Source organism: Pantherophis guttatus, chromosome 1 (assembly GCF_059756535.1).
Source record: "Pantherophis guttatus breed Tessera chromosome 1, ASM5975653v1, whole genome shotgun sequence".
Taxonomy (NCBI): domain Eukaryota; kingdom Metazoa; phylum Chordata; class Lepidosauria; order Squamata; family Colubridae; genus Pantherophis; species Pantherophis guttatus.
The window spans coordinates 44,570,901-44,593,949 of NC_142063.1; the positions used below are offsets into that span (position 1 = coordinate 44,570,901).

Here is a 23,049-nt window from a genome sequence, read left to right on the forward strand (position 1 = left end):
GCATTATCTTTGGTGTCATATGACTACTGAGGAATATGAATGCTGTGTGCTATTTTTTATGTCTGGATAAAAAATAGGATACAGAATCAGTATTTAATCATTCATTACTATACTGAAGTCCAGTATTGCAGCCACATGATAGTTGCAGCTTTGGATATAATGTGGTTAAGGAGAAATTGTAGAATAGAGGACTGTACTAATTTGTATTTGAACATATAGCACTTGTTAACAGCAATTCAAATCAAATGCATTTGTTTTAGAATTAGGAAAAAGCTTGGGAGGTCAGCTCCACAAGCCAAGGAGAAGAGACATCATATTTAAAGAGTTGCCAACTAGTGCTATCTGAATATCTGCCTTGAGCCTGAGTTTTTGTCTCTTTGAATCTGGTTTGCTGCCTAGTCCCTAGTAAGGTATACTATTTGGGGGAAATATTCAAATGCTATTCTAGGGGAATGAAAAGAACATGGTATAATCCAAAAGAGGCACAAATTAAAGTAAATGTGTTTTTTGGATTTTGAAGTGTTCTAAACAAATGGGAAACATCAGGTAATAACACTTATGTGTAAAATCTCATTGTCAAATTTGAAGCTACTTTTACCGGTAGTTAGGATTAAGTTATGTCTATAACGTATTAGATCCTTGGTCTATCCAGCATTGTGACAGCAATAATACAAATTTCAAGCAAGAGGCCTTTCCTAGCCTTACCTGAAGAAACCAGGACTGAATTTGTAAATTACAAGAATTTTAATTATGTTACCTTTTTGTCCAAAATAGCTTAAATAGCATCCTTGAAAAGGCTCATTAACTTTCTGAATTTTATTATTTTCTAGACTGGAGCCTCTTACTTCATTCCATTTTGGTTCTTTAGTTTTAATTATTTATTTATTTATTTTTTGGGGTAGAAACTGGTTTCAAATGGTTTCATGATGTAGAAACTGTGCATCAACTTTTTAGCTGCTAGTTATATAAATCAATAAATCACTGACAACTTGTAATTTAATCCTGCATTCTATTTTTTTAAAAAAAATATGTATATGCAGAGATAATTTATTTAAAAACTGTATTGTTTCTATGCATCACTAAAGACAATTTTTATTTAAAAAGCATGTTTGTTACACTATGTCTATAGATTCCAGAATGTTTGAGGAACAGTTATCCCAAACCTGATCAACCCTGTTACCTTTATGTAATTGGTATGGTCTTAACTACTCCTCTACCTGATGAGCTCAACTTCAGAAGACGAAAGCTATATCCTCCCGAAGATACTACAAGATGTTTTGGAATACTGACAGCCAAACCTATACCTCAGGTAATTAAACGCACACATACATGCATTTCTCTTTCTTTTTAAAATTGTTTTTAGGTGTTCAAGCCAGTGTCTTACATGTGGAACTCCATATTTATGCAACGATTCTTGCTTATCTTACCTGTCAGAGTTACCTAATTAACTTTTTAAAAGGACTGATATTTATGTTTTGAAATGTTTGAAATAATATAATAATAAAATGATCCAGATCAGTGACCTCAGTTGCTTGTTTCTTTTGCATCATTATTTTAGAATGATGCAGTTTATATGGGAATCTTGTGAAATAGAGAATATAGTTACACACATTGTCTCTCTGTAAAATAACTTGCTCATAGAAAGAAAATGGTTTTATATTATGACAGACTTTCTAAACCCTATGCTTTCTTATTTTTCTATAATTAATACTTATTTTAAGCAACTTATTTTAAGCATTCTATTGCAGAATGCATATACACGAATTAAACTAAATCCAGATTAATATTTCAAATCATACTAATGTATGCCAGCATTATGTTTTTTCTGGTTCCTGCATATCTTCCAAAGCAAGCATATTTCTCAAGCAAGGGTATAACTTTGGACACGATCCAGAAGCTATAGCTAATACAAAATGGGGTGGCAAGATTGCTGGTGAACATTCTCACTTAACTACAATAGAGAACTTTAGGGAGTTCTCTTGCCCAAGAGGTTCACATGACACCAGTATTTCTTTTATTTCAGGACCTACTTAAAGCAATACTATTTCAGCATGCTTTCAGCCTTTTATTTGGTGACCTATGATAAAATTGATGATTTCTTTAGTTTTTATATTGTTGTTCTTGTATTCCTCCCAGAATAGGTTAGGATTGGAATAGGCTATAAAGGATACTAATAAATGTTTATGCTTAGTTATGTACAGTCCACATACACTCCTTAAAACTTTGCATCAAGAACTGCCTTTCTAAGGTAGCACCTTATAAATAATAACATTGCACAAGAAAAACAAAAAAAGTAAAGATTATAGTTATTTGAGAAATTGTGATAGTCTTACAAGAAAAGTGTAGAAAAATACATGGACTTGTATTTGCACAAATATTCAGATTATAATATTAGCTCCTGCATGGCCACCATTTGTGGTTCTTGAATGAATCTATTACATTTTTCTGACAGTTTTCAGTTTTAACCTGACATTAACATGGGTTTGTTTGTGTGTTTGCAATCTATAATTGAATGTCTGTAAATATATATATCCTTATGCTGGTTTGAATATTAGATGTACTTTGGTTATTAACAAGGGACACAAATTTTAGCCAATGCCTTCTTGTAACCATCTTACATTTATTTTGGTTGGTTGGTTTGTTTACTTAGATTCCTCATTTTCCTGTATATACCCGCTCAGGAGAAGTGACTATATCTATTGAGTTAAAGAAATCAAGTTTCACTTTATCGTTACAAATGCTTGAGTTAATCACACGACTTCACCAATATATATTCTCTCACATTCTTCGACTTGAAAAACCTGCACTAGAATTCAGACCCACTGATGCTGATTCAGCCTATTGTGTTCTACCTCTTAATGTTGGTGAGAAAAGTGCTGTTTTATTTATTGATTAACGTTACATACAGTTGATGGGATATTTAAGTGGTATTTTCATACACAAAAGTCTTCCCACATGTGGAGGAATTGTTTAATATCCTTTAAATTGTTTAATATTCTACAACAATCCTTTATGTTAGAGCATTTTGCAGAAAATAAAACTGATTTGCAACACAGCCATAAAAATTTAACAAATAAAGGGGTTTTGCCTTTTAGTTGTTTTAGATTTTGAATATTACTTGTAAAAGCAGAAGCTTGGAAAGTACTATAGTATATAAACATTAGTTCTTAGAACAGTATTTCAGGTTGACTTCTTTTCTTCTGAAATACTGATTACCACCAAAAGCCCTGTGGTCTTACGAAATTGATTTTGATAAAAATTATTGGGAACTATTTACCATTTAAAAATATGTGCTAAGAATCTGAAAATATTTTCAGTTTTGAAATTAAAATATAATATTTTATTTTTAAGTTGATGGCTCCAGCACTTTGGACATTGATTTTAAATTCATGGAAAATATTGAGAAATCAGAAGCTCGTACTGGCATTCCCAGTACACAATATACAAAAGAATCACCATTCATTTTTAAATTGGAGGATTACCAGGATGCAGTTATCATTCCAAGGTGAGTATTTTCTGAAAATTGAAACAAATATCTGTTTATATTTAAAAGTAGTTAGTATTTTTACAGTTTTTAACAGTTTAATGCAAACATTAGAACATTCTATAGTGATCAAGTCTGACTTACAGGAGTTGGATTCCAGATTTCTAGAAAAGGTTACATGTCAAAGTAAAAAAAAAAAAAGTATGCAGAGTATTAAAACACTTTCGTTGATCCTAATAATTGCATAGTGTGAAGAAGTGCCTGTCAGGAATAATATGCAAAATGTTTCAGACTAAACTAATTCCAGTTTAAGTGGAAACACCTTGTTTCAAAATCAGAAGAAAGTTGTTTAAGATGAGAACATTTCAAACTTGAAATAAGATACTTTAATTTTGAGACAATTGAAAATGGAAATATTTTGCATACCGCTACCCACGAGGCTTCCTAATACAAGATATGGCATCACTTAAAAAGAAAGGAAATTTGATCACATAAATGTGGGATGCAGAATATTCTTCAGGATTTTTGTGTTGTGACCTAGGCTTCCTGAGTCATTAAAACACACGAGTAGTCCCAAAAACCTCTTTTATTGCAACAGCTGTGAATTACGTTCATTCACAGATGAGTCCCAATTAGTTGCAAAAAGTCCTTTGGGATAATCACCAACCTTTATCTCCCTTGACAGGCTGCCAAAGACCTACTTGGCAAAGCCACACAGAGTCCAGAATCAAACAGAGATGCCGACTGGGAACAGAATTAACAACATTGCTTTCCTGCAAAGGGCTCACGTGCCTTTGTTTCTCTTTTAAGCCTTATGGGAGGGGCCAATCATCTCCAGGCCTTACTCCCAAGTCATCCCTTTTGTTTTAGCTGTTCTTGCCTTCTGGCAGCTCTGCGCATGCGCGCAGTAGGAACAGGCTCCTCCTGTTCTTCTGCCTTTGATGTCTGACTCTGGAGGCTCTGGAGTCCGTGCATAACTCCCAGATGGCCCTAGCCCCACCTCTGCCTCCCAACACAGAGCCCTCGTTCAAGCCTTCCCCAGCCTCCAGGACTGGCCCATGTTCCTCCCCAGCCTCCTCACTGTCTGACTCCGCTGCCAGCTCCTCAGGCTGCTGGTGGACCACAACATTTTGACAGCAATAAAGAAAATTTTTAGAGCTGCGTTAATATAGATAGGAAATTCCAATGGAAAAATATATAATAAAATATGACATATTTTAAGCAAAACTTGTAAAAAAATCTATGGAATTTCTGAATTAAAAATGGAATAATAATAAAATATATTGTTTTATATTTACCTGCTTAAACATAGAATGCTTCTTTTTCTTTGGAAAATTTTCCTCCTTATTTCACTAAAGTTGCAATTGCCAAGATCAAAATAACTATTCAGTTAATTTTGTTCTACCTATTGAAAGGAAGGGTATTTGTATTGTATTTTAATATCTGGGAATATCAACATCTTGCGGAAAATCTTACTGGAAGATATAGCTCATTGTTTTTGATCAGTAATTATTTTGAAAATAAAATTATATTTTATTTCAGACTGGTTTGTAATTAAATCCAACATCTGGAAATGGTAGAAAATTTATTTGGCACAGTGTTTGACATTGGCATCGAAATATCTGTTTCTATCCAGGTATCGAAATTTTGACCAGCCTCATCGATTCTATGTTGCTGATGTCTACACAGATCTTACACCATTGAGCAAATTTCCTTCACCAGAATATGAAACATTTGCTGAATATTATAAAACAAAGTACAACCTTGATCTGACCAATCTCAACCAGCCATTGCTGGATGTGGACCACACATCTTCAAGGTAAAGTCAACTATCAGAATTTACACATTTTTTCCCCTTGTGGTGGTGATTTATAAACATATGGCATCAGGTTTCCATATAGATGGTGATTTTAGACACATTTAAAGTTACTTTTTTCAAAAAGAAATATGTTCAGGGGACAATCCTGGACCAATTGGGGAGGGGCTGTGGTCCCCTTCCTTCATAGTCCATAAACAGAAACATGTTTATTCTATCTTTTGGGGAGTACAATAAGCAGAAAATATTAAAATAGAATTAAAATAAAAGCTGGGTAAAGTCAAAGGAGTTTGAATTAGATTTTCCCACCTAAATAAGATGGTTCCTCTATTTACTTTTTCTAATCACCTCCTGAATAGAATTGATGCACAAATCAATGACTCAGGGGAAAAAAATCAATTATATGGCTAGATTTTTTTCCTACAGAAAAATCTCCATATTTTTCAGCTTACGATATACATGAACAAAATTCAAAAGAAGCTAAAAAGGCCTACGAGGGACAAATCACATCCCTACTACTAAATCTTGTAAATCAAGTTTTTTTCTTGTTTCCATCTTTCAAGATGGAATTTGAAATATTATAGTAAGCCTTTTAAAGAAGGCTGTTCATTTTGTTCTAGACTTAATCTTTTGACTCCTCGGCATTTGAATCAGAAGGGGAAAGCTCTTCCATTAAGCAGTGCAGAGAAACGGAAAGCAAAGTGGGAAAGTCTGCAAAATAAGCAGGTAATAGTATATTTTCTATTTTAGAGGCTCAGCACCTTGCTAACTCTAAAATTTGTAAGATTTTAAAATTGAGCTTTGTCTTGTTTTCTATTAAAGATTTTGGTTCCAGAACTCTGCGCTATACATCCTATTCCAGCATCACTGTGGAGAAAAGCAGTTTGTCTCCCTAGTATTCTTTATCGTCTTCACTGCCTTTTGACAGCTGAGGAACTCAGATCTCAAACAGCTATTGATGCTGGTGTAGGAGTCAAGTCACTTCCTATGGATTTCAGGTATTAAATACATTATAGTTTAACTATGTAGGAACACTAGTCTGGAGCTAGGCCAATTTAACATGTTTTCACATAGTTTCTCAGTGGTTCCATAAATGCCCCATCAGAACTTTGTGTTTTTCAGTTTACAGAAAAAAGATGTTTACATTTTACTAGTATATTTTCCAAGAATTAAAATGAAGTTAATGATTTACTTGCTGATGTTAACTTGGATAAGAATAGATAACTTTTCACAGTACAAATTATTAAAATTATACCTACATAAATATTGCAGAACAGTGATAGGATATTCTTTGTTTATTTTTTAAAATCAGTTCATTTTGTTCTCAGGTTTATATTGCTGCTAATATGGATAACATCCAGAATTCACAGAATAGCAGGACTCCCATCTTTTAATTCTATCAAACAGTTGTTAATTGATTTGGATTTTATGAGGTCTAAAAGCAGCTTGCAAAGCAATATAGTTATAGTGCCATTGGAGAGGGTTATATTGAAAATCAAGTATCAGCATTATAAACTAAGCCTTCTGTACTTGTATCAATTAGACAGTTTTTAATTACATAATAATTTATTTTTCAGATATCCTAACCTGGACTTTGGATGGAAAAAATCAATTGATAGCAAATCCTTCATCTCTGCTCCTAATTCCTCTCTAGAAGAGAATGAAAATTATTGTAAGCACAGTGCAATTATAGTCCCTGAAAATGCTGCACATCAAGGTGCTATTAAAACCTCCTCCGCAGATAAGCATGACCAAATGTCTGTGAACTATAGAGCATTGATAGAGTCACCTAGCAAACTCCAAAAGGATGTCTCAGTAGAACTGACAACAACTAACGGTGTTTCTTACAATAAAAAACTTGCCAACGGCAATTGTGACATACCTAACAGAGAGATTTGCCAAGAAAATCAGCTAAATTACTGCAGGCAAGAAATACCTGTACAATCAACTACCTCGTATCCTATTCAAAATTTATACAACAATGAGAACCAGCTCAAGTTCAGCAATGAATGTACTCTGAGTAATAAATATCTTGATGGAAATGCTAACAAATCTACCTCAGATGATTGTCCCAAAATGGCAGTGACCACCAGTGCTTCGGAAGGTTGCAAGCCTTCAGAAGAAAGCATGGATTCTGTAACAAGCTCTTCCAGTGGTTATTCCTCAAGAACCCTTGGTCCAAACCCTGGTCTCATTCTTCAGGCATTGACTCTTTCAAATGCTAGTGATGGATTTAATCTGGAACGGCTTGAAATGCTTGGTGATTCATTTTTAAAACATGCCATCACTACATACTTGTTTTGCACTTATCCTGATGCTCATGAGGGACGCCTGTCGTATATGAGAAGCAAAAAAGTAAGTAGTATATCCATGATTTTCAACTCTGTGAGTTTGGGTTTGTGTATAAACCAGCGAATCCAGTGACATGTAGCAGTGTTGTTGGGAGTATGTACTCATAGTTCCCACTGCCTGCTGCCTTGTTCACTGACCACTGAAAGTTACAACAGTGCTGGAAAAATAGATTTACAACCAGTCCTCAAACTTGTGATCATCACAGTGTTCTTTTGATTGCATGTTTGTGATTCAATTGCTTTGTTACCGGCACACATTGTGCTGATCACAACATCTTACTGTCATGGGATTGTCATATGCAACCTTCACAGCTGCTTCTGACAAGCAGTGTCAATGGGTAAGCTGGCAGGAAGTTGCAAGTCAGTCACAAGATGTTGTGCTTAAGAAACTATAGTGATTTGTTTAATAACCGCAGCAGACATGCCATAACTGGCACAGTGGTATGAAGTTTCACTTAATGCCCACATCACTTAGTGAAGGAGTTGCCAGTCCCAACTGTGATCAGAAAGTGAGGATTACCTGTACTGACTTTTGTCTGTACCCTGTGTGCTGTATGTGCTCGCAGAAGTAATTTGAGTAACTGAAGAATAGCTTTATTTGCCTTTTTGTCACTTTGGAAACGGTATTATAATGTACAAGTACTACTCACTTAATGACCATTAGTGCAATGACCAAAGTTACAACAAAGCTTGGTGGTGCTAAATAAATGGTAGTTATGACTGGTCCTTGAAGTTACATCGTTGCAGTGACCCCATGGTCACATGATCAAAATTCAAATACTGGGTGGTTGGCCAGAGTGCAGAGATGGGAAGATCAGCGGGTGGGGAGAATTGAAGTAGACGTGAGCATAACAGGATGACAAAGCCTCATATGCTGGGGGGGCCTTGCTGGACCCAGTTGGGGAGGAGGCAGCAGGATGAAGCTCAGACTTTACACAGAGCAGGAGAAGCATGAGGTCCTCACCTAATGATGATGTGGTTATAACAACTGCAACAGGGACTACCAGAACTACTATTACTAAGTGGTGTGGTCATTTGATGTTTAACAACTGGTTCTCTTAGCCACAGAAATTCCAGTCCTAATTAGGGTTCTTAAGTGAGGGCTACCTATACTGAGCTTATCTGATGGATTTCAGCTGTGTTTTCAAAATTTACAAATTTAATGGAGGCAGATTTTGCTATCTACCTTTGTAAATGCATGCTTTGAATTTTTGAATATTTTGTTTATGATAAACTCCTCCCCCCCCCCCAAAAGGTCAGCAATTGTAACCTGTATCGTCTTGGAAAAAAGAAAGGGCTTCCTAGTCGCATGGTAGTGTCTATATTTGATCCTCCGGTGAACTGGCTTCCTCCTGGTTACATAGTAAACCAAGACAAGAGTAATGCAGACAAATGGGGAAAAGATGAAATGGTAAGTCTTTTGAAATATTACATGTTTTCTTTACAAATGTGTTGTTGCAAGCCAAACAAGAAGCCCTTGCAATCTTCCATAATTTTTTTTTTTTAATTTGATTTATATGCCACCCTTCTCCGGAGACTCAGGGCGGCTTACAATGTGCTCAGCAATAGCCTTCATCCTTTTGTATATTTATACAAAGTCAACTTATTGCCCCCACAACTGGGTCCTCAATTTACCTACTTTAGAAAGGATGGAAGGCTGAGTCAACCTTGAGCCTTGGCGAGATTCGAACCTGCAGTAATTGCAGGCAGCTGGTCTTAATAACCACAGGGTGCCTTAGACCACTGTACTACCAAAATATTGCCTGCTACTTTTTTATTTCTCTTAAAACAGCCTCTGTAATAAAAGTAGGATGAAACATTATATTGGAAGACTTATGAAAGAAAATGTTTTAAATAATAAAATGGAAATAAGCAAAAATACTTGTGGGGAAAAAAATCTTTTGCCCTATCTTGAAAAGATTTTTTCCTCCCTCTACCTGTAAGCGTAGAGGAATGAACAATTCAGTATTGAAGGTGTGTAAGCTGCGCCTATTTAGTTTTTAGTGAAAGTCATAAAGCGGTTCTGTTTTTGGAGAGTTGAATCAGACACAAAATAGCAATTAGGAGCCTCTTCATCTCGTGACCACTAATTTCTATGTGACACTATATGAAAATGCAAATATTCTCTTCAGAAATAACTCAACTTGAATGCATATTAGTATTCTCAAATATTTGCTTCATGCAAGAATTATAATTGTGTGTTAAAACCTTATTTAGCTGAAAGAATATGAATCTTATTTTAAGATAAGCCCCCCCCTCCCCCCATAAACAAGACAGTGTCTAAATTCCTCGCCTTTTAAACGTAAGATTGCAAATTATAGCTGAAACACTGCTGGAAATTTATCTCCTCCCTATCCACCCCATCTTATATTACAGATAAATTGTGATAAATAAAGTTTAGTATTTGTATAATCTCAAAGAACATTATGAAAAAAATTATTTACATCCCCAGCTTTCAACTATTAGCCAAAGAATTATTGGGTGTACAGAGATTTTTGTTTATTTCCTTCTGTGTTGAATACTAACTTCCTTGAGGACATACTCTGTTTTTGGAATCATAAATGAATAAAAGTATGTTTCAAAGAAACACTACAGGCTATAGAACAAAGTAGTTCTATATTGCAGAGCTAGTTAAATGTGGCACAATATTCACACAATCAAATTTGCTTTATCAGTGCCTGAAGAAAAAAAAACACATCTGTCTGAACCATATGCAAATTTTTAAAAAATCTGAGCAGTTCATTTCCGATACCAGTAGCTTAAATGTCTTCAGCATAATTTATTTTTTTCCTAACCATTATATTCAATTGTTCATCTATAATGTTTCAAAAATATTTATGAGCAGATAACCTAAAGTAATATCTTATCTTCTGAATTATGTTAGACTTCTTAATCGTTATTTTTTGTGTCTGTGTTTTCATTGAGTCATCTCTGAGATGGATTTATATATATAAAAATTATACTCTTGATATCAGTGCAGTGTCTTGTGTAACAATTTTTTTTCTATTAATCTGCCTATATAAAAAATGTAAAAAGGAATTTATGACTCCTTATTTTATCATCTTTCCTGGCTCTTCGGTTTCACTGATAAAGTGTCCCAAAAAACAAGGGTAAGAGTTAGTATAAGAAATACAAGTTGGCTTTTATCACACTAATTTTTAGCTCTTCTCAGTAGCTTTTTGCTTTGTTTTGTGACGAAATGCTTTTTCTTGGAGATCTATTTCATTCTGTATTATATGTATGCAAATTTTACATGTAGGATTTCCTTTCTTATGGAATATCCAAATGCATAGCAAGAAAAATTAATATATTTGATAGTATTGGAATCAGATGTCCTTTTAGTCCTAAAGTTCTTTAATATCCAGCCCCAAATTCCTGAATTTACAGCTGAAGCTGTAATTTAAGAAAAATATTTCAGTGTTATTGTAATAAGCATTCTGTTTTTACCATTCCAGAATAGAACCAGATCTTGACAAAGTTTTCTGATAGTTTACTATTTAACCACAGGTTGTTATATTGCCTTACAGAATCTGAATTCCTAAAATCACAACTTTGAACTAATATTTCCCCTGCTTTCTCAGAATATTTGTTGTAAAAATAAATGTAATGGAATCTTAAAATGCTTATTTATAGCTCTTCAGTGCAGATCATTTTAGAACAAGTTCTGGATTCTTATATTACTATGAATTGCTTTACGGTATAATAAAGAATATTGTTTGCCAAAAAGCTTTATTACCAGACTTCTGGGTGGAATAAAACAGAATGATACTGTTGTACTTACTTTCCCTTGAATTTATCTGCAATAATTACAACAGAAGTCCACAGTGGTCTTTTAGGTTTAGAATTAGTATTTCTCCATTAAAAAGTGATGAGATTGATTAGAAGGAATTTTTTTGTGTGTATCCTTTTTCTGAGATTCATACTTTGACTACAAAACCACTAGAGGGCACAATAAAAATATTACAATGTAACATTATTGTAGCATAAAATATTTAAAGGATTGCCTAAATTTATACAAAAAAAGGAAGTAATTAAAAATGAATTTGCTAACAGCATTATTGACTAGCCTGAAAGCATCAATGGATAATTACCCTAATAAAATTTTGAAAGCATCAGAATACCCCAAAAACTATATCGTGGCCAATTTTTTTAAAAAAGGAATTAATATTAAGTGAATTTAAAAGACAAAGTTAGCTGCTGATACCTAATTATTTAAGTTGAGTAAAATGTATAGAAGTCCAGAACTTTTTAAACTGAATAAATGCCTTCATATGAACAATGTAAATGTGCAAAATTATGCACTTTTATATTTCTGGTTATTTTATTTAGCATATGGCAAAGTTTCTGGTAATAATTTTGGAAACGCTGCTGATACTTCAACATTTCTAGACAATATCTGTTGTGGTCTGAACTTGTGAACAATTTTGGTTACCGCACCACATAATTGATATTGTACGGCTGAAAAAAAGTGCCTAAAGATAATCAAAATTATTAACCATTTCTTCTGTGAGGTTGTATTCAAGGATTTTTAGTTAAAATTAAAAGGACTTCATTTTTATTAGTCTGGAGTAGAAAAAATTCCAATTAAGTTGAATCATAGAAGACTTGTGGTTGTATAAAAGAAATGCTTCATCAGACTGTAATGCTATGCATGGCGTTAAAAGGGAATTAGACAAATCAATGACTACTTTGTCATGAATGTTTTACTTTATGTTAGAGGGAAATAAAATCTAAAATCACAAGCTATAGTTTTTTTAAGAATTGTAAATTTTCAGCTTTCTCAGAAGTTTTCATTACATAAAATTGTGGTTAGAAAATGACAGTGGAGCACTGTAGGTACAGAGTTGTATTCATAGATCCATTGATAGAACCTCCAGCTGAACAGATAAAGTCTTATCTGGTACAGGGTAGTACTGGATTACAAGCTAAATCTTTTCAAAGCTAGTTAGGAAAAGGACAAGAAAAATATGTGTTATGTTAAATGTAACCTCTGTTTGAATTCCTCATTTTTTATCTTGGATGATATACAAAGTTTCCTTTATTGTGGCAGGAGAGAAAATGCAGAAAAGAAACCAACAGGGCACTTGGTTTCTTTTGGAGGTAATTTCAATTTCTATGTGGCACCAGTCATAGAATGGAAAATATAGCTCAGCAAAAACAAACTGAAGTCTTCTTTCTATGTAAATTTCCAAATCCAAAACCATGGATGTGGAGTTTGTTACCATTTTTTAGCCTTCTTTAGGTAGATAGCACCATAGACCACATAAACTCTGCCCTTTTTTATGTCTGTAGATATTAAAGCATACTGAAAACTACTTAATTAACACTTAAAACATTTGAATTACCAAAGTCTGATGAAATATTTTTGCATATTTGCAAAATCATAGAAATCTCAAATATTTTAACCATTTTTATTTATTTATTTTGTACCCATATCTCCTTCTGGGATCTTGTGATGGTATCTGAAAAGGTTGCCATCTTAGAATTTACGGAGTGTAAATAACTTGTAGGAGTCCAGTTTGATAATTAAATGTTTTGATATATAGGTAGTCCGCGATTTACAACAGTTTATTTAGTGACCATTTGAAGTTACAACACCACTGAAACAAATGACTTATGACCATTTGTCACACTTACGACCATTGCATCATCCCAGTGGTCATGTGATTTACATTCGGATACTTGACAGCTGACTCATGTTTATGACTGTTTCAGTGTCCCAGGATCATGTGATCCCCTTTCTTGACTTGACAAGCAAAATCAATAGGAAAGTCAATTCACTTAACAATGTGTTACTAATTTCACACCTGCAGTGATTCACTTAAATGTGGCAAGAAAGATCGTAAAATGAGGCAAAATTCGCTTAACAAATTTGTCACTTAGCAACATAAATTTTGGGCACAAAATTGTGGTTATAAGTCGAGGACTACCTATATAGTACTTTTTTTCTTGTCTTTATTTTCATCCAGCTAAAACTGTCATCAGTTTAGAGTTTTTATTTCTTCCTCAAAGTTGGGCATTAGAAATGAGACAAAAATAAGCATAGTCTATATCCTAATGATTCCCAAATCAAAAATACCCAGGATATTTTACCAGTAGATTTATTTAGATGTTAAAAACATGGATGAAATTATGGAATTTAACAGCAAATCATGCAGCAAAGACTATGTAGGAGAAATGTTTGTTCCAAGATCTACTTTCTAAGAGGAATCAGAAACACTGCCCAAGAATATTTCTATTGATTGACAAGACATTTAATGCATTTAAATTTTATCTATAGCTATTTTACATGAAATTACAAAATTATTGCAAAATTTTTAACCAGAAGGGTTTTTTTTTCTACTTTTAGACAAAAGAGGGCTTACTGTCTAATGGAAAACATGATTATGATGATGACGACGATGACGATGACTTAATGTGGCGAGTACCCAAGGAAGAAACTGAGTTTGAAGATGACTTTTTGGAATATGATCAGGAGCATATCAAATTTATTGACAATATGTTAATGGGTTCTGGAGCATTTGTGAAGAAAATATCACTGTCTCCATTTTCACCTGCTGATAGCAGTTACGAATGGAAAGCACCCAAAAAATCATCTTTGACTAATGTTCAATTTTCATCAGATTTTGATGATTTTGACTATAGCTCATGGGATGCAATGTGCTACTTAGATCCTAGCAAAGCTGTTGAAGAGGATGATTTTGTTGTAGGTTTCTGGAATCCATCAGAGGAAAACTGTGGTATTGATGCTGGAAAACAATCTATCTCATATGATTTGCATACAGAACAGTGCATTGCTGACAAAAGCATTGCAGACTGTGTAGAAGCCCTTTTGGGATGTTATCTGACCAGCTGTGGGGAAAGAGCTGCCCAGCTTTTCCTCTGTTCATTGGGTCTGAAAGTGCTTCCAGTTATTAAAAAAACTGAGTGGGACAATGTTCAGTACTCTTACAGAGATCATTTTAATAGCCAACAGAAGCATTCTTCAGCAAACTGCATTTCTGCCTCTTTAGCTAATCAAGAATCTTCTCACTATAAAGACTTGGTATATGGCTGTTTAAAGATTCCTCCAAGATGCATGTTTGATCATCCAGATGCTGAGACAACTTTAAATCATCTTATATCAGGCTTTGAAAACTTTGAGAAAAAGATTAACTACAGTTTTAAGAACAAGGCTTATCTACTTCAGGCATTTACTCATGCCTCGTATCATTACAACACCATTACTGGTGAGTCACATAAAATATTTCCTTTTCTCTAAGCTTGTGTACTTGAAGGAATGGAAATCATTTGAAAGAGGTGTTAATTGTATTGTATTGTTATATAATTCTCTCTTATCCCTCAATCCTTATTCATCAAGATTGTTACCAGCGGTTAGAATTTCTGGGAGATGCAATTTTGGACTACCTCATAACTAAGCACCTTTACGAAGACCCACGACAGCATTCACCAGGAGTCCTAACAGACCTGAGATCGGCTCTCGTTAACAACACCATCTTTGCCTCACTGGCTGTAAAATATGACTACCACAAATATTTCAAAGCTGTTTCTCCTGAGCTGTTTCATGTTATTGATGATTTTGTACAGTTTCAAATGGAAAAGAATGAAATGCAAGGAATGGATTCTGAGGTTAGTAGCAAAAATGCTAGTAATTTTGATGTTGAGTATCATTTAAAATATATGGATTCGTGCATAGGACATGAAAAATAGCAACAAAGGAATAGACAATCTTCCATAATTCAAAGGTACCATTTGTAATATATATTTACAAATTACATGAATATGTGTTCAAATAAATCATTCATACACAAATCCACAGATCATAAAAACAGATAATCTCTCACTTGTATGCATATGGCTACAAATAACCCCTTGTAAAAAATAAAACAGAAATTTCACTTCCCAGGCAACAGAAAATTGAGCTACTCTTTGTACTACAAGGAGGCTTGGATTCTACCCATGAGAAGAAGGCAAATTCGCTAAAAATTTTGCTTTCCTTCTCCACTGCTGCTGCTTCCTATCTGATCATGTCTCACCTAGCAGTCTTCTTAGTAAGGATGCTGATAATGCCACTGCCAAAACTTTTCTTCCCACAGAACTCCCTAGTTCTGTGCAAGTAGCCAAGTAAACCAGTTTTATCACAGTCAAACAAACTAGGATACAATACACTTGTGTTTTTAATATACACTTTGCAATGGCATTTATTGAGGAACTCTTTCTGATGACTTTTAGCTTCGAAGATCTGAAGAGGATGAAGAAAAAGAAGAAGATATAGAAGTACCAAAGGCTATGGGAGATATATTTGAGTCCCTTGCTGGTGCAATTTACATGGATAGTGAAATGTCTCTGGAAATGGTTTGGCAAGTGTACTATCCAATGATGAGGCCATTAATAGGTAATGTAATTGTTTTCAGAAAAAAAGATTCTGCTTATTATTTTGATCAGGAAGATTACAATTTTCTATATATTTTATTACAGAAAAATTCTCGGCAAATGTGCCCCGTTCGCCAGTAAGAGAGCTGTTGGAAATGGAGCCAGAGACAGCCAAATTTAGGTAAGAATTCCCATCTTCCATATCTATATAAACCCATATAATAATTTTATGCTGACTTTGTATGAGAGAGAGGGGGGGTAAACGTGAGTTCTTTTTTCCTATGTATCAGATACTAGTTTATATGTATAACTAACTAACAACTATATATAAGGTCCATGATTTTAATTGGTTATTGTCAGGCACAAATAACCAGAAACAGAAATTGAGTTCAAAGCCCAAAATTTATTTTGTTGTTGTTAGTGACAAAGTCGTGTCTGACCATCTCAACCCCTTGGACAATGTTCCTCCAGACCTTCCTGTCCTCTACCATCCCCCAGAGTCCATTTAAGCTCACACCGACTGCTTCAGTGACTCCATCCAGTCATCTCATTCTCTGCCATCCCCTTTTTCTTTTGCCCTGAATCGTTCCCAGCATTAGGCTCTTTTCCAGTGAGTCCTTCCTTTTCATTAAGTGACCAAAGTATTTCAGTTTCATCTTCAGGATCTGGCCTTCTAAATTACATGCTAGCTATACACAAGACTCTGATCTACTAATGGTCAAGGCAAATTAATGCTAGATAAAAGTCAACAGAATTCATCGGGGGGTGTGGGTGTGCGGCTTTTGGTCTCTTGTGGGAGTATAGCGACTCCAAACCAATGACATGTTTGACCCTGCCTTCGAGCTCTGCCAGATCATCTCCTACAGTTATCATATTATTGCCAAGAAGACTAAATAGATATATCTGTATTTACCAGGACTGCTAAATATTCTCTTGAGTTGAACTCAACTCCTTGTATTGTTATTCTTTTACTGCTATTCTTTGGAATTAAGTTCATGTTTACTATTTTTATTGTAATTTGATTTTTTGTTTTTGTTCTAATTTCTACTCATGTAGTCCTGCCGAAAGAACTTATGATGGAAAGGTTAGAGTAACAGTGGAAGTTGTAGGAAAGGGGAAGTTCAAAGGTGTTGGAAGAAGCTATCGGATTGCCAAATCAGCAGCAGCAAGAAGAGCTCTACGAAGCCTCAAAGCAAATCAACCTCAGGTTCCGAATAGCTGAGACATCTTCTTAAAAAACAAATATACCATAAAGAGAAATTTTTAAAATATATATATGTGTTGAGAGGAAAAAACTGAAGACAGCAATTAAATTTTGGTAATAAAGTAGTTAACAACATTAACATGTATACATAATTTTGGAACTAATTGTAGTTATAAGGTGGGGTTTTTTTTTTGTTTTTGTTTTTGCGCAAACACAATCTTGTCTTCTTTCCTCACTTCTGCTTTGTTTAATCACAAGAGTGCTTTAATATTTAGCAAATGTTCAAATCAATTGTCAGGTCCTTTGGTTTACTTTTCCACTACAGTACAGGTTTGCTTTGCTTAGCTTAAAGGCCAGGGAGCCATGTCTCTTGTGAGATAAATATCTGTATCTCTACTTCTATCTAGAAATATAGATATATCTTGAAATTCCTTTAATCTGTGCACTAGTGCCAGTCACAAAGCAGTTATAAACTGTGCTGGATAATATGGTGTAAAAATAAGTGTGCCAGTATTGTCCTTGTTCTTTTCCATGTCATCTTTGCATTAAGATGGCATTCCTAATCATTATTGCACTTATTTCTTAGGGACAGGTTTTTAATTGAAATGTCTTGCATTCAATAGAATTTTAAATTGATGCCACATAGTCTTGCATTAAAGGTTCTTGCCTTAAAAATACATACACCCTCAAAATTAGAAAACTTTCAGTTTTTTAATCTCTTTGGAACAAACTGTATTATATTCCCTCCACTTTTAGAATGCATTTTGCAATGATAAATCTCTGTATTTACAGTACTTGTTAGTTTAGCTGTGACTTAACTTATTACGCAAGTAATAGAATTGTATTCATATATACGTAGTGAGGTTATTTTTAACATTTCAAAGGAAATTATTAGTACAGAGTTTATTTGATATTGCAAAGGAAATGTTTCTTCTTAATTTACATTGTTAAGAAACCAGAGTCTAGACTGAGCAGTGTCCATTACTCTTGTAGAACTTCCTTTCACTTCAAGGGGCTTATGCAGGAGATTTTCTTGGTGGATTACTGCCATGATTTACTGGAACTTAGTAATGATAATTGCACAGTGTGAACTGTTGCTTTTTTAAAAAAGAAATAAGAACCTTTGACATATCGCACCTAAAATATGCTGCAGTTTTTTATTGGATACCTATTTAACAAATAGAGCACCTTTACACCTTTAAAAGCAATTTCCACATAATTCTTACTGTACTTTTCAGAGTTGCATGCATATTTCACCTACCAAAGCTGTGCTGTTAAAATGCCATGGAAGTTGTTGTGTGAGAGAAACTGCCATACTTTTGATACATCTGGGACTTAGGTTCTTTAATGTAGAGTGACTAGCTTATTATTGTTGTTTAAGTTGATATGAAATCGTAAATTGTTAGGCTATGCCTCAATTTCTTTATACATTTGTAGGCACCCTTCACTTAAATACCTCAGTTCTTTGTTCTTTTTATGTCTTTTTTCTCCTTTTTTGCATGCATCGTTTTTTGTTTGTTTGTTTTTGGTGCTATGTGTATGTATTATGCTTGAAATTTTAATTTTTGCACTGTAACTATAATACCTCTTAATTTACCTTTATAAAAAGCTGTGGGTCATCTTGCACTCCCACCAATATCAATAGAGGTTTGCTGCAATTTTACCCCTGTTAATTATGCTTGAAGTTTGAGAGAACTGAGCAGAGTTTTTAATGTTTTCCAGCACGGTGGTTTACTCTTGACACTATTTTAAGTGCTAAATTACAGATAATCCTATTCTCCACATTTAAAGACACACACATCCCTTTCCACACAAGCATATTCATTCAAACTGTAAAGAGGAGAAACATCTGGCTTATCTTTGTGAAGAATAGAATCATAACTTAGTGAGAAAAAAAATTAAATTAAATTTCAGGATTTAATTTTGAGTGACAGATACCTTGTTTAAATTCATAATAATGAATCAAAATAATATTTGTGTGCAGCTTAATTCAATGAGAGAATAAAATGCATGGAAGTTCATACAAGTTTTAGTATGTGTACAGCACAACCATTTCAGACAGATGAAGAAGCAGGGTTTTTTTCAGCTTTATAATAATCTGTTCTTCATTTCAGCATGAATGGTTACCATTGACGTTCAAAAAGTTAAATCTCTCTCTCTCTCTCTCTCTCTCTCCCCCTCTCCCTCCCTCCCTCCCTCTCCCTCTCCCTCTCCCTCTCCCTCTCCCTCTCCCTCTCCCTCCCCAAGAGAGAGAGAGAGAGTGAGACTGTATATTGGATTATGGATATATGCTATGGCATTGAAACAAGACTTAATTCCCCCACTGCCTCTGACTCTCTAGTTGGTTATATTCATATTCATGTATAATATTTCCCCTTTCAATGAAGGGGTTCATATAAGATCTCTTTATGGAACAATAACACTGTAAAGATGATTTTAAAATAAATATTGTTAAATTCACCATTGTGGCTCAGAGTAAACATAACAGTAGTAAATAATTGTTACTAAAATGGTTTTTTCCAGGAATCTTTTTCCTGGTTTTTTCCAGATTAGCTTTTAAAAATATTCATACAGTTTTTTTAAAAAATAACATGTATTATCCCAATCACATATATAAACTTTTGTGGTTTTGTAAAATGCCATACCCAAAATACAATCCAAATATATTCAATAAACACATTTCATACTTGAATACTTTCAAAGAATAGGATATTACATGATGGCAATTGAAGTCTGATAATTAAATTCCCTAATCTAAAGCTATTCAGTGCCTCCATAATGCAACAAGCCATGTAATTGAAATTACTGAGTAGAGACCAATTATAAATCTGGGTCCTGCTGCTGTGCATGTCTGTGTACAGTACCGCAATGTCTCTGTTCTGTCTTAGTTCATTGTGTTACATTTAACACAAAACCCACACTCAAAATTTTGATCTTGTACAACTGTTTTTCCTTTCCTAGAAAATACAATTGGGTATTTGGGTGGTATTTTTGAAACCTAAATTTGAAAATTAGGACCGATATTTTTTTATGCACCGCAAGCATGAGATGAAAGGGACTGTTGCAAACCTGTCTTCAAATTGTATAACACAGATTCGTCATGTAGACAACTGAGGGGTTAAATGGCATAAATGTATTTTCAGATGTTTGCCTATATGTTAAACTGTCTTGCTTACGGTCCTCCTAACTATGTTGCATTTTTAAATTTTTATTATGGCTTTGTTTTGTGCTATTCTGTTCATGTAGCACAAGTAATCATTGCACTTGGTACCATGCTTTACCTCATTTCAAGGAGAAATACCCTTTAAACAGAAAATATGGTTTGGGGCTTGCTGCTGTTTTGGTTTACTGAATTTGAATAAGAACACTAGAGTGTTTGCAGTATGTCAGTTAACTTACAGAAATGAAAAAGGCCATTTGGTGTTGGTTTCCTATGGCATGTTAGTATTTTTGTTTCATTTAAATGACTGACTAGTGAAAAATTTCCATGGAGCCCTTTGTATGATTAGAAGATACTGCCTCAAGTGTGCTCCTGCATTTTATAAGATTTCTTTCAGTTGCAGCTGGTGATGCTTTATGCCATAGTTTTTGGAAGTTTCTCATCTCCATATGAGTATATATTTCGGTTGATACAGGAGGCTGCAACAGAAAGGAGTTGAGAGGAGTACCTTTGCATGAACAGAATCTTGCTAAATGCTTCCCTCTATATCACTTATTTTTTTTATTTCTTATACCACATTTTTATTTTTGATAAAACGGTTGAATGTTACATTTAACTTTGATTTACTCTCCTTGATGTAAATTCACTTGTCTACATGATGGTCACTTACATTTCTCCTTCATTTTGGATGTGAAAGGATCTGATAACTTTTTATAAAAGTTCTTCTCAGTGTAACTCTTGGTTCTGTTCTGCTCTAAATAGGCCCACATCTATAAGTGGTATAAAGTAATGGTAAAGGCCTTTTCAAATTGGAAGTTATTTGACCATACTAAAGCCATGCACTATTCTTCTATATTCTTCAATGAACATAGTAGAATTAGTTGTATGTGACTAATGAACACAAGGTTGAATCAAAGTTGAATCAATCATATTGATGGCAAATTTCATGTTCAGTAAGGAAAGATTTGATAATTATATAATTTTTATTTAAAAATGTATAATTTACAGCGATAAAATATAACCGAAACCTAACAGCATTTACCAGCAGAAATCTGATAACAGATCTCCAGGGGGTCAGTGTAGAATACAAAACAGTAGCCACAATGTATTTGAAGAATAATTCTACATATATCTGTTTGTCTCCAAGTCTGCTTATAGGTTTCCTCTACTTGTTTGTGTTTTATAATTTGGATAACCATAGACTGTTTAAACTGATGTCATTCATGTAACTGGTTTACTATAAAAGGAAGTTATATGGAGAAACAGAAGTTGGAAAAAAGTTGAAAATTGCAGGCTTTTAAACTGTTAACAGTTTGACTTGAAAATGGTTAAAATCAAGTAGAATGAATAACATAATTTTATGGACAATAAAAGATTCCCGTCACATGCTGCAGCTGTCTTAAGGGACATAAAATGTAATTCATTCATACTGTAATCATGCTGCAGGAATTTGCAGTCTGCACCTTATGGATCACAGTTACCTTTAATATTTTTTTTGTAAAATTGTAGCTGAATCTATCCCCAATAAAGTTATGTTCTGTTCATTCTTGTGTTTTTTCTGTATTTAACACAGCAATGAGTATATCAAATTGGATTATTGTTCATTAAACATACTGCCTTTACTTCAAGAGTCTAGCATACACAAATAAGTTTTTGATTTCACACATACATTTGAACAATAAATAGTATATGAATTTTTTGTCTATCCAGGAACTAAGTCTTCTTCCTAAATCATCATGAGAATATAGGACAGATAATTCACCCACAAAAATAGCCTTCTCTATGAGACACTTTCATCTACTTTATCAGAAACTGAGATTTTAGGATAAAATTCTAAGAATAAAGATAAACTAACCTGCAGTCCTGGAATAGATGAGACTTCAGCCTGAGCTAGCAAAGCTCTTAAGCCTAATTTTACCCCAGAATTTGTCTACTAATAAATAATTTGATTTGGAAGCAGGGTAATCTAACTGATAATTCTTCATAAACCTTTCTGTTTAAATACAGTGCAACACTGTTTGATCTCTAAAAATTATCACTTGTGACTAAAAGATCAAAACTGATAGATGAGCTGTCTTCACTACAATGAAAATCTTGAGTGTCCAATGTCTTAATCTGTATACTAGAGTACCCCATTTCCACAGCAGCAATATTTTGTCCTCAGTTTAACTCACAAAGCATAGTTGTAAAAAATATCTTTCTATTGTAATCAGAACTACTCCCCATTTAGGAATGACTGTTGGAAGAAATGCCCATCTGGGTTCAGTTCCAAGTGGGGAGAAAGACACTGGAAACATGGAAGCTGTTTGGAAAGATGGTTTAGTGGTGGACAGAACCACATGGTTTGAGGTCCTGGGCAATCGAGCACATGGAAGAGAGAGAAAGATATTTATGCCCTCTCTCGGACTTTGAACTTGCTTCCTGTTCCTGTGAAAGAAATGTGTTCTGATTGGTTGTCAGACTCCCATGGGGCCATGCAGGGGTAACTTTGTAGGTTATCTTGAGTCTCAGACTTGGTTGAATCTTGCTAGGTGATGATGTAATGAAGAGCAATTCCTTTGTTGGATCTTGGGTGAGGGTATTTGCTTATGAATAGACCTAGCCATCTCTTTATCTCTTAAGTGCTGACATCTGCTGTGGGCTATTGAGGAGGGTGGGGGC

At 34.2% G+C, this 23,049-nt stretch overlaps 1 protein-coding gene across 12 annotated transcripts in view; it reads left to right on the forward strand.

Moving 5' to 3' along the window:
* DICER1 (dicer 1, ribonuclease III) overlaps positions 1-21,932 on the forward strand; it is a 57,241-nt gene extending 35,309 nt beyond the window's left edge. For all 12 annotated transcript variants that reach the window (XM_087872534.1, XM_087872523.1, XM_087872549.1 and 9 more), the window contains 13 exons: positions 1,130-1,309; positions 2,651-2,864; positions 3,352-3,505; positions 5,121-5,303; positions 5,921-6,026; positions 6,123-6,298; positions 6,878-7,655; positions 8,907-9,062; positions 14,001-14,880; positions 15,012-15,280; positions 15,884-16,046; positions 16,130-16,205; positions 17,081-21,932. In XM_087872534.1, the coding sequence (XP_087728660.1) occupies positions 1,130-1,309; positions 2,651-2,864; positions 3,352-3,505; positions 5,121-5,303; positions 5,921-6,026; positions 6,123-6,298; positions 6,878-7,655; positions 8,907-9,062; positions 14,001-14,880; positions 15,012-15,280; positions 15,884-16,046; positions 16,130-16,205; positions 17,081-17,246 (3,501 nt within the window). In that variant the 3' untranslated portion in view covers positions 17,247-21,932. The remainder of the gene's footprint in view (positions 1-1,129; positions 1,310-2,650; positions 2,865-3,351; positions 3,506-5,120; positions 5,304-5,920; positions 6,027-6,122; positions 6,299-6,877; positions 7,656-8,906; positions 9,063-14,000; positions 14,881-15,011; positions 15,281-15,883; positions 16,047-16,129; positions 16,206-17,080) is intronic.
* The last annotated feature ends 1,117 nt before the right edge of the window (positions 21,933-23,049 follow it).